We start from the raw sequence: 12,794 nt of genomic DNA, 5'->3' as shown, positions 1-12,794 counted from the left end.
GAAGACACACAGTGTGTGTGTAGAATCTCAGGAAGTATATCACAGGGCAGAAGTGATCTTTGTTGTCATTAAGGAGAAAAAAAGCTTATCTCAAAATATAAAAATCCTACTACTCTTAATGGAACTTCAGGCAACTACAATGAATAGTAAGTTGTTAGCCACTAATTAATTTATTATAAAACAGAAATGTCTCATGACTATTTCTGTATGTGTGAGGATACTTCAAAAGATTCCTGGAAAAATAGAATTAAAAAATAATATGAATCTTTCCATGAACTTTTTAAAGTACCCACAGAGTGATGATCTGTCATACCAGATAATTTTTACTTGACAGCAATAAGATATTGAAACAAGTCAAACTTTAGTGAAGGTCTTGCCTTAGAATTAGTCAGCTTAGATTAAGTTGTAATTCAGGAATATCTTTAAAAGCTATTCCGTATACAGATATGTATATATTCGTATGTGTGTGACTGATCATGGTGCTTTTGCAAACATATCAGAAGGGTTAAATTAGGAGAGAAGACCTCGGCACAAATTTGTTAATTATGTGGACATAAAGTTTAGCACGATTTAAATACAATTCTTAGATTAAAAAAAAAAAAGTAATGGAGTGATTGGATCAAGGTAGTAGACTAAGCGTATTTATTCATCTCTCTTTCCTCCCAAATACCTTAAAATGCCAGAAAATACATTTTAAAAATTCTTTATTGGCACTAGAAAATATTAGCACCAGTCCTCAGCAGACAGAAAACAGAGCCATACTGACTCTGAAAATTAAACTACAAGATGCCACATCCCGAAACACTGGCAGGAAAAACCACTTCTGATGGAAAGCCGAGCCGGAGAATTTTTAAACTCTGAGTGGACGATAGAGTGCCTAGAGTGGAGGTGGAGGTCTTAGGGTGAGTCAGTGACATGAGTTAGAGGGCACAGTTACTGCAGGGTGGGCACGCGTGGCCCTCCCTTTCCTGATTTTGCATCTGGAGCTTCAGACAACACTGGTCTCCACGTTCAAGGCTCGGGGACCACTAGCTTGGAGAGGGCAAGTATAAGGGACTGAAGAAAGTGGGCAGGGGTTAAGGTAATTCCAGACCTTTATCACAGATGTAGGAAAGAATAAGTGAACAGCAGCTCTTCCCAAGAGGAGTATAAATAAATTCTTCTACTTTAAAGCAGAGCTCTCCCCATTTCAGCAGTTTGGGAAGTCCTCACCCTGCCAGCCTACCTTAGTTCCTTGCACCCACTTAATAGGATTCTCCCATCTCACAAAGCCCATAGACAGCCCTCCCCTTCAGGAGCAAGACCTGTGGGTGAAACAGACCTAGGGTGTGGGAGAAGCCACTCACTTTTGCGGATAATATACTAATCAGCCTGTCCTTTGAACTTGAGTATCAGTAGACAGCCGAAGTCCTCAGACATGAAGGAGCAACAAGGTTAAGTGAACAGAGGAATTACACAGAAAACAGGCAATTCGGGGAACAGACAAGAACTTGTAAGAACCATAATTAGAGTCTTCGGAAAGATTTGAAAGGAATAATCAGTAAGGAAGCTTTCTTGAAAATTAGAGGATTGCCAAAATGAAAAATCTAGAAATGGTTCTAAATGATAGAATGGATATGATCAAAGACCAAGTTAGACATCTGGAAAACAAAGTCATGGAAAACTCTAGAATGTGGACCAAAAATACAGCAATGGAAAATAAGAGAAAATTTCATAGACATGTAGGATTAATCTGGGAGGTCTAACATTTCTTTAAAAGGAGTTTCCTAGGGAGAAGTAGTAAGGAAACAAAGACAGAAAGCAAATCAGTAATAGAAGGTTGACTTTTCATCTGCAGTACTAGACACCTTCAAAATGCAAGGAGAGGATGTCATGAACCATGATGACGGTCCTAGGCACACTAGCATTCAAGAGGGCGGGCGAAACAAATTCCTCACATGCAAGGACTCAAAGTAGCCCCTCACAGACCTTCTCTGAAGCAAAATGAAAAGTGAATTTGAGAAAGAGGAAAATGTGGCATATATGAAATAAAGCAAATAAAAGTTAAACCTGTGAGTAGGTTTAAATTATTCATTGCTGACTTCAGTGTATGTATTTATTTATCTGTTGGGAGGCAGATAAAGGAAAGGAAAGACAAGAGTGAAAGTGCTATAGTCCTTACCTTGCTGGAGGAGGAGGCAATTGCTACTTATTGGTATACATTGTAAATGTACACATGTGATAAATGCATGTAATATTGAAGTAAATTTATTTAGTCTGGAAAAAGAGGAGATCAAAAGGGAAATAGCTAGGAGCAGAGAAAATAGAAAGCATCATACAGGACCGGAAAAATAAATCTAGTAGCCACAATAAATGTGAATGGTTTCAGTGCCCCTAGTAAAAACAAAAACTTCTAGATTTAGATGAGTTTTGGAAAAAAAAAAAAAAAAAACTAGTCATTTGAAGTTTGAGAAAACAGTAACATAGATTGAAAGAGAACAAATTGGTGCCGGCCCGGTGGCGCACTGGATAGTGCGCCGCTTGGGAAGCGCGGCGGCGCTCCCGCCCGAGGGTTCGGATCCCACATACAGACCGGTTCCCGCTCACTGGCTGAGCGAGGCGCGGGAGCAACACCGAGGGTTGCGATCCCGTTGCCGGTCCCGGTCCGGTACGGGGGCGACACTGAAGGTTGCGATCTGTTGCCGGACACGGAAAAAGACAAAAAAAAAAAAAAGAGAACAAATTGAAAAATACATACCAGGAGAATACCAGCAATAAACAAGTGTAGTAATATTAATGTCAGACTAAATGGAATCCAAGGTTTAAAAATATCATTCGGAAGCACAGAGGCATATTTTATACTTATAAAAGATAAAGTTCACTACAAAGATATTGTCATCAACCTCTATATAGTATCAATATAATATTGTCTTATAAAATCTTAGCTAAAAATATAAACTTTTTTTTCATACCTAATGAGAAACATTATTACACCGCTCTTAGAAGCTGATCTACCAAGTAGATGATAAGGATACAAAGGGGATTGGGAAAGCTTCTAGCCTTTATCCAAAATAAATATACATTAAACTTTATATTCAAAAAACAGAAAAGCACATTCTTTATAAATACAAATGGAATATTTGCTGGCCATGTTTTCTTCTTCTTGTAAGTGACCTACTACTCTCTAGTTGCTGGGTCCCCTTGACAACTTGTAATTGTTTTATTGTCTGAAAAGCACCCCAGATTGTTTCTGTCATGGAGGTGGTGGGTGGCCACAGGTCTCTACATTTGTCTCTTCATTGAAGGATCAGGGAGGCTGCTGGTCCCCTTCCTGCTGAGGAACCTAGAGGAAACCTCCCTGTTGTTTCCTGTCTCCTCTTGCTCCCCCATCTTTAGGAATAGAGAAAACTCAGACCACTTCATCAGTGTTGTCTTAGCCTTTTGGAAATTAGAAGAGACCAGGTAAATTTCCTAGGAGCTTTGCTAACGCTGGCCCCCAGAATCAACAGGTCTGGAGTGGCCAAGCTCTTTCCCATATTTGCTGCTTTCCTGGCCGTGCTTTGGAGCAGCCTGATGTGGTTCTCTAGGTTAATTTAGCAAATCCCCACTCCGCAGAGAGATCCACAATTCCTCCTAGGCCCTAGTGGATATCCGCTTAGGAGAGCTGGGAGCTGAGAGAGGCGTGGATGAGCATTGTGTTCAGGCTGCCGTATTTCCAGCATCCCTTACAACACCAGTCATCTTTGGCAGACAACTAAGTAGCTTATGTGTTTATTTTGGCATTTTTATTCCACTAATCAGTATCTTTCATCTCTGCTCCCCTCACGCCCCAATACTTCCCTCTGATTTCATAACAAGGAACTGTGTATGAAAACTATCCTAACCAAAGGAACCTTTTTGCCCATTTTATTGCTTGTATGTCTCTCATAGTCACACTCTGACATGCCTGCCCACCGTTGCAGGGAGGATTTTATTGCATGTGTAAAGCAGTCTGCCTTGCTAAACTCTTTCTAAACCAGGAAGTAAAACAAAATCAGTGGTGTGAACGCAGTGGGTTTCTAAGCATTTTTCATGTTTCCTTCCATTATGTTGGAGGATAAATTCCTGGCTCAAAGTTAAAATAATTCCTCCAAACTAATAGGAAATTCAGTATGACTTATCCAGTGAAGCATTGGATATAAAGTAAGCTTTTCACATGCAAAATTGCAAAGCATTTTATAAAAACTGTTACTTAAGATTAATGTTGGAGGATCTGAGTAAAGATGGAAGAGGAAAAGATACTGCTTTAGTAATATAAGTGCAAGCATGTAATATGCATATTTACCCCCCCCCACACACACACACTCACTCTCTCACAAACTCTGTAACTTTAAAGCTGTCTGTTAGAAGGATGAGATGTAGTTGTGAGCCAGACCATGTTGGTTTGGACAGAGATTCTAACAGAATTATTAAGCCTTAAAAAAAGCAAAGGAGATTTATGCATCTGCGTTTGACCAATTTGGTTTGGAATAGGTTCATAATGGAAAAGTAATAAAACCATAAGAGACAGTGTCTTCTGAGTACAGTCTCGCTTTTAAAAAATCTAAACATGAGCGAGCTGCTCCATTTTGGATAAAATGACTGTAGAAAAATTTCCCATTGGTAATTTGGGGAGGGTTTTTTTGTTGTTGTTGTTCCTTTTTCATTAATTATCAGCCAGTATAAATTTTCAACTTTCTTTCAAATATTTTTCTGGAGCTGTCAGTCTAAAGAAAAAGAAATCCTAACACACTGTCTTTGGGGCTCTCCCTCTCCCCCTCGTGCAACCCCCTCTCACATACACAATTTTTTTTTTTTTTTTTTTAACCTATCAGAGTAAAGTCTTTTTCTGGTAAAACTGGAGGGGTGAGGGTTTGGAGGGTCGGGGTAGGTGAATATGTAAGAGAAGGCACCTCCTGTGACTGCCAGCAGCCACAGAAAGCCATGCAGAGGAAACACATAACAAGCTTCACCTCTGAAAAATCGGACCTAATAACTTTGCAAGTTTTTTATTTCATCAGGAAAGGGAAAAAAAGCAAAACACTTTCTTCATTTGTTGTTAGCCACCTTAAGTAGTGTTATTGATAAATAATTCCTTAAAACTATTCAAGTGTTTAAGAACAGAAACATAACAACGGCTGGATGACTTGGGGTCAGGTGATGTAGGAGCAGCCAGCACTGCAGATGAATGGCTGTGCCTCCCAGAGAGGACAGCGAAATAGGCATTTTATTGCATTGCATTCTTAACTTTCCTTCCATGGCCAGCAGTTCAAAGCACAGTTATTTTTATATAGTGAGAATGTGACCAGACCGAGATGGTGTTGTGTCTTTCCTGCAGGTATGCCTGCGGCATCTTTAGTGACCCCTGCTGATGTTATCAAGACGAGATTACAGGTGGCTGCCCGGGCTGGCCAGACCACTTACAGCGGAGTGATAGACTGCTTTAAAAAGATCCTGCGGGAAGAAGGCCCGAAAGCTTTGTGGAAAGGAGCTGGTGGTATGGAAATAATTTGTTCTTAACTAACCCTTTGGTATCAGGTAAATTTTTTAAAAATCTAATTATATCTGTTATTTCCCTGTTTTTCAAAGCTCGTGTATTTCGATCCTCACCCCAATTTGGTGTAACTTTGCTGACTTATGAATTGCTACAGCAGTGGTTCTACATTGATTTTGGAGGAGTGTAAGTATCATGCTAAACCTGCTGCTAAATTCTGGCTGCTTCTCATACTCTGTTGCCGTTGAGAAAGGTTTATCAGTCTAGTCCCTATGATGAAATAGAAAAGATTTAGAAAAATATTGAAATCATGTGAACAAGGTCATTTCAAAAAGGAACATGCAACTGACTAGAATTCAACGGCTCCTTTATGTTGCATATTTTAAGTTTTTGAATGTTAATTTTTAATCAAGATTTTAAAAAAGCAATAAAACAAAAAAACTCAGATTTTTACTCTATTTTCTCTTCTTTTAGAAAACCCATGGGATCAGAGCCAGTTTCTAAATCCAGGATCACATTGCCTGCTCCGAATCCTGATCATGTTGGGGGCTACAAGCTGGCAGTTGCCACATTTGCAGGCATTGAAAACAAATTTGGACTTTACCTACCTCTCTTCAAGCCATCGGCATCTACCTCAAAAGTTGTCAGTGGAGGCCCGTAGCAGGACTGACCCCAGGATATTGGTGTCCATTTGTTGGTACTGCGGTGAAGAATGAATGCCCCATCTCGGAGTGAAGCAATGCTTCATTCCTTTTACATCCTTTTGTTTAAATTCAAGTCAAGGCTTTTTGTAAAGTACAGTCATTCATTTTCTGTGTGCTATCTTATGCATAATTATTCCTTGGGCCTCTATTCCACAAACTTTTCTGCATACCTGACATTTGCTGGGATTTGGTCAACACTAATGTGATTTGGTGGAAGGAACAAGTCTGAATAGATATTAGGGCCCCCCTGCTTGGACTAGGATCATAGTCCCATAGAGGCTACTAAAAGGCAATCATGTGCTTGGAGCAAAGTGTTTCATGTGTGTTTAAACTGGTAGGAAACCGGGTACATATTTATAAAAATAAAAAACACTGGAAGAAATGAAAAAAAAATTATCAGAAATAGCCAGCCTGGCTTCAAATTTTAAACATGCACAAATTCTGTCTCTGGATTATATTATGAAGCTTTTATGTGAAACATGTTTTTTTATAATGAAAACCACATTGGAGATGTTTAGTAATCATATTTTGTTACTGGTACCAAGACTACTAGGGAAAAGTCTTTGCACTTTAGGGAAGTGCTTTTGGCATTTTATTATATAGACAGAGAAACTGAGACACAACCCCTCTCCAGGAAGTGCTAATTTCGGATTGCTGCTCATGATATACATGTGCTGATTACTGCCTGTTTCAATAAACGCTGTAGAAAAACGCATGCCCCTGTTGCTGCTGCCTGCCCTAATCGCCTCCCCCATCACCCTGTGATGGGTGACCATTCGCTTTTAGAATTCACTTTATTTTGAATCATGTAAAACAAGTATATTCTAATATGTTTTTATTTAATTTGTGGTGCCTTGTATAATGGTCAGAGGCTCTTGTGTTTGTGAAGGTGGAAATAAACTTTTTAACGCTATTGAATTGTTTGGTCTCGTGCATGTCACATGGTGAATGACTACAATAATTGTCATTATTGGACTCTGTATGTTGTGTTTTGAGGGGATTTTATTCATATGGGCAGGGCTATATCCTCATGATAGCGTGTACCTTCATTTCATGGTTCAGAGTGAGTAAGAGAAATTACATTTAACCCTAGATAAGCAGAGAAACTAGCAAACTCACACTTCTGTTCTAGTCATCTCCAGCACTTTCGTCAGTTTCTTATCATGATGATTAAAGTAATATAAAGTTTCAGTGGAAGTTGGACATGAAAACAGGTATGAAATGACAATTGTGTTGGCAAATCTAATCTGACTCTTGCTAATACCAAAAGTATAGCTAGCACTATAATGATTTGGGGAAAGAAGCTAGTCCTGAACAGAATTTAGAGCTGTTCTTAGACTAAGATTATGCTCCCAAAGAGGCTACTGATTAACCTATTGGCAGTCCGCATGAACATTGTGAGTCTCCAAAGTTTCCCTCTGTAGGAGATGCCCATTTTTCAGTCTCTCTCTCTGTAGGTCAGTAGGTTGACATTCAAAGTTACGTATGGTTTAATACTGGAAAAAGAATCACCACTATTCATAAGTGTCTGATTGGTTTTTGTTTGTTTAGTAAAGAGCTTTGTTAACATCACCAGATGGCTCCTTCCGTGTCTGACAAAACCAAAAGAGAAATCCCTCCCCCGATTCAATGTGATAAATATCTATATTTTAATCTCAAAGACTGGTCACAAAACTCCAACCATGTTTTAGAAATGTGGTAGATGTTATAATAACAAAGCACTCCAGCTTTGGTCTTTTGAATGTGGAGAAAAGTCCCTGAGTCTCTGCATTCCTTTTCTTAACTTGCTTGAAATTTTATAGATCAAATTTTTATGGCAAAAACACTGACCCAAAAACCCATAACTGGTGCATGGCCCTGCCTGCGTCTTTAAGAGCTGTTGCATTGGATGGGAGGACATCCTGGTTCCAGCTTCACTTAGACTTTACCCATAACTGAGGGTGAATCTCTCTAGTAAATAAGAAACCAGAGGCCCCAGGAAGCCATTGGAGATAGGGCCACACGTCTGTGTTTCCTTAAAGTCTCTGACTTACTCTGTTCAGGGGTAGGCAGTGATTTGAGAGACTTCGAAGGAGGCCTAATTCCCATCTGAGTTCTGCTCAGTGGGTGGCATGACTGTGACATGCCTTGAATAGGATTGCAATCACCGTGCGGTGAAAGCCACTGTAAAATTTGTTCTGGGTTTCCCTTCTCCCTGAAGTGACAGCACAACATGTCGTCGGCAGTGGTGTGGCTGCTGTCATTCGCTGGTAGGTCGTTTCCCTCTGTAAGGCTGAGGAACTGAGGGCGCGTGACTCCCCCCCTTGCCTGCCCACACAGGGGGGCCAGCGGCCCCTGCTCTGCCCACCCCGGAGCCCTTCAGTTCTGCTCTTGGTTCACCTCGTGATAACTTGGGGGAAGGGAGTGGGAGAGAGGCCTGACTTTCGTAGCAGCCTTTTTTTTTTTTTTTTTTTCAAGGAAGGGAAAAAATGTGAAGCTGACCACAAAGCGAACACACTGATTCTTGGGTTCCAGTCGTGGCTGGGTTTCTTGAGGCTGGGTGGCACACTGTCGCCAGGCTCCTGCTACACCTCATAACCCACAACCATTTGTGGAGCTCCCTGGGGTCGCCTTAATCCCAGCAGCCAAGGTCGCACGGGGAAAATAAGAATTCTGGCACAGAAAGGAGTCATTTAAATGCTTATTGCATTTCAAGCTTCAGTTTTTACTTAGCCAAAATATTTACCGTTGCTGGAAAACAATGTTTAAAATTTTGTGCTTATATGTTATTTAATGGTGTGGCCTATGTAAACCTCAGGATGCTTACATTTTGACAGTCTTCTGGAAATGTTTAACAGCACATAACTCAGTGAGCCAGCGAGTGGGAAATAAAAACAGGAACAAATTGTGCTTGAAACTGTGACCTCCTCCGACTATGTCTTCAGTAGTATGCAAGTCACATTGGAATTCTTCAGGTAGAGGGAGGGAGATTCCAGTAACAGAATTGGTCAGTCCTGTCTTAAGGCCCCATTTATCAACCTTCTAGATAAAACCCTCCCTAAAAGTCATCATGTGCCTTTTACCACAGAAGCCATACTTGTGGGGACGAATTTGTATTCTTGCCACTGAGCAAAATCTCATTTTTAAATTCAGGGTAATCAGATGCTTTCAGGATGTGGATTTTTCCAACGATTTTTAAAAGACACGTTCCCTGGTCAGAACAGTGAAATGTTCTTTCCACTAATGGGACTGCCCACACAGGGGTGTGCGCCTTTTGTTTTACCTTTTGGGAATAACCCTCACCGAAAGTTCTGCTTTGGTGTCATGAAGATAGCAGGGAGTTCACTGCTTCATTTCGGTGTCTGAGATATCTAACAGTATTGTCACCTCTGCCTTTCAAAACAGTGGCAGTCTCCATTTGAAAGTCCAGATTGGGCTGCATGTGGGTACGGACCATATCTCTGATTCTCTGAGTAGGCTCTTAGTTATTATTTTGAAGGGTGGATGATTTTTTGAAAAATCTTTTTTCTCCAACAATCTCCATTATTATCATTTTTTTCCTTTTAAAAAAAATTTTTTTTTTATTTTACAGGACTTCTCTGCTGCTGGAGTTAAAAACCATAACTGAAAGCACTCCCAGTCTTATGCATTGATCACTTACTTTTAGAAGTCATAAATAAATCTTTTTATTAAGGCAAGTACAGCTCTTTAAAATTGGTTTGAATTAGTTGGTTACTTTGTGTCAGAAACTGTCACATAAACTATAAAATAAATTTAAATTCCCTGGTCATTGATAAAAATAAGGCTTTTAAAAAATCACATCCTTTGAGATGAGTGCTACATAAGGGTTGCAATGTATCATTAGAATAGTTTTTCTTATCAATAAATGTACAGTATTTTTGTTTACAGCTCATTCTTTCTGTTCCTCAAGCTTTCTCTTAGAAGCTGCTGGGACAACAGGAACTCTCTTTCAGAAGGGTTTGTTTTTAGCTAATGCATTAATTGACTCCAAAAAGAGTCCAAATGGAACAGTCTGCTTTCATCTGCAGGGGTAACCTAATAAAATAATGGTGTTTGCTTTTAGATTCCCGGCTGTTAAGGGGGTTTTGCTCAAGGCAAAACCACAGTCCCCTCAAATAACTTTAGAAGAAAAATTAAGAAGACACAGTAATTGTGCTCGTCTGAGGCTTGCTTCTCCTGGGTCACAGACACACCCCCAGCACACTGGTCTGGCCACCAAGGCTCTGATGCCTAACACTGCTTTAGACAGGGTCCTGGCCCTTCGGAGGTTGCTTCACTCTGCAGTGGAGTGGTTCTTAAAAGTATTTTAAAATTGACTCAAGCTCTTGGAACAGACTTGTGAAGCATGCTATAGTCTGTCCTGTTCGGTAGGGAGAGGGAAATACAGCACAATGAAAAAAGACTTGTTAGAACATTCTTCCATATCTCCCATCACCCCCGTCCCTCATCCCTAGCTACTTATCCCAGCTGTTGTTCTGGTCTCTTATTGGGCTGCTTTCAAACAAGAAAGGAACAGGTAATCAGGTAATTTTGCCCTCACCCCAGAGTTCTTTGGCCTGTAATGACTCATTAAATGAGCTATTACATGCCAGGCATGTTATGATTTAATCCTCCCCACCACCCTAAGGTAGGTACAGTTCTTTTCCCTGTGTTAAAAATGAAGAAACCAAGACTTGGGTTAGTTTCTTGCCCACAGTTTAATACTCTCAGATAGCAAGTGATGGAGCTCAGATTTGAATCTAGGACTCATGACAGCCAGCCTTCCCCACAAGGATTTCTCAACAAAACTCTATACAGAAAGTTCATATGACAGTCTTTGCCCAGGAATCCTTGTTGGTCCCGGATCTCAGTATCATATGTACCATTCCTAGCTTAGAGCAGAGCGAAGGGCAGTCTCTATTTACCATAGTAAGTGCTACCTCAAAGAATTCCAGGGCCGAGGACCAGGTGAATCCTGACAAGCCTTTTGAGGTTCCTCTTAAACTATTTTACAGACTATTAAAGTCAGTAAAGAGAGGATTAAGGTAAACTTGAAGCATTTGCCCCATGGGTGTACAATTGGAGGGTAATATGGAGAAAGCAGAGGTAAATTTACAAACTGTTAACAGTGCAATGTGATATGATGCGAACTGAATTGGACCATCTTAAAAATCTCTACTATAATTAGAAAATGCCATTTTTCAACAAAAGTTGGAAATAATGGAAAACCAAGTTAAGTAAATATCTATGGGTACTTGGCCTCAAAGTGTGTCTGGAGGGAATGGAGACAGTTTACAGAATGTGGGATTTGCTGGAATTACTTTTGGACATGAAATCTCTGTCACCACTAATGGTGGAAAAGTCTTACTGTATTCCCAATAAGTTTCCTGGTACCCCTAAAGTTAAAAGAGAGAAGATCTACCCCTGCATTTGGCCGCCTTCTCCCCCATTCTTATAGAAATGAGAGCAGATTACCAACTGACCCACGGCAAAAATTTACAGCATTTTTTTCTTGGACAAAATTTTTTTAAAAACATTAAATATGATATTCTCTCTCTGTTCCCAAAAGGGTGGTATATTTCAGAGTGTGAATTTCTGTTTTGAAGCAGAATTTACCTACATAAGTCCTAAGCATAGACAGATTATTTATTTGAGAATTTATGTCTCTTGACAATTAGCTTCTCCATGTAAGTGGCCACTTTTTATGATAAGCTCTTTATTTGAGCTAGCTCCAGTGCTATAAAACACTTACACTATGTTATAGTAAAATGAGAAAAATAAAAAGTTAGGAATGAAGAAAATTGAGACACATTCTTTTCTTCTGAAGATAGAGTAAAGCCAACATTTATTAAACTGTATTGCAGTTGGACAGCAGACATTTCTCCACATTTTCAGCCTCAGCCTTTGTCCTGCCCCACTATGCACTATCTGTACCTCATTCTTCCTAATTGAGGAAGCAGATCATACTCAGCCTGAAACTTCAAGTTACCCTTCAACACTACTTATAAAGTAGCTGATTTTTTTCTTCCTTTTTAAAGAGTTTTCCTGTATGAGAATGAATGTAGAGAAACCACAAATTCTGTCTCTTTTTGGTACTTGAAGTTAAGCATGGCATTCTTTAACTCAATTTGGAAAGTGTCTTGATTTGGTTTAATAACTAAGCCTACTAACACCACACTAATCTGGCTAAGTTATTAAAAATTAGGATAATTGCATTTGGCATAAGTTGAATTTAAGGGATAACTGCTATATTTTATTTTAAATCAATTTAAAAATATATTTTTTTTAAAAAGCAATGTATCACCAAAGCCCCAAAGTAAATATTAAATAAATGTTTGGCCTCTATAGACATTGAACTCTGGTTTACTTTTTTCTGCCTTAAAAATTATACCTTTGGAGATTTCTGCTTCTGGTCATGATGGAACAGTAGGAAAATTAGGAAACAGGACAAAACTATATGATAAAATGTTTTTCAAACATTGGATATGGGGCAAAATGGGACTTTGAACTCTGAGAGAAAGGAAACAAAGTGAGACCTACCACTGCCCCAGCTTACTGCCTGGAGGCACTTTCTTGCCATTGTGCAGCGAACAGAACCCAGCAGCGGTCTCCTCATATTG

The 12,794-nt window shown here is 39.6% G+C and overlaps 1 protein-coding gene across 1 annotated transcript in view; it reads left to right on the top strand.

The window, feature by feature from the left end:
* Positions 1-7,108, top strand: part of SLC25A13 (solute carrier family 25 (aspartate/glutamate carrier), member 13) — a 159,143-nt gene extending 152,035 nt beyond the window's left edge. The window contains exons 15-17 of the mRNA XM_008565821.1: positions 5,336-5,494; positions 5,587-5,677; positions 5,966-7,108. Coding sequence (XP_008564043.1) covers positions 5,336-5,494; positions 5,587-5,677; positions 5,966-6,152 — 437 coding nt within the window. The 3' untranslated portion in view covers positions 6,153-7,108. The remainder of the gene's footprint in view (positions 1-5,335; positions 5,495-5,586; positions 5,678-5,965) is intronic.
* The last annotated feature ends 5,686 nt before the right edge of the window (positions 7,109-12,794 follow it).

The sequence above is a fragment of the Galeopterus variegatus genome, unplaced genomic scaffold (assembly GCF_000696425.1).
Source record: "Galeopterus variegatus unplaced genomic scaffold, G_variegatus-3.0.2 Scaffold206, whole genome shotgun sequence".
Lineage (NCBI taxonomy): Eukaryota > Metazoa > Chordata > Mammalia > Dermoptera > Cynocephalidae > Galeopterus > Galeopterus variegatus.
This window is presented reverse-complemented; position numbering and strand designations above follow the sequence as displayed.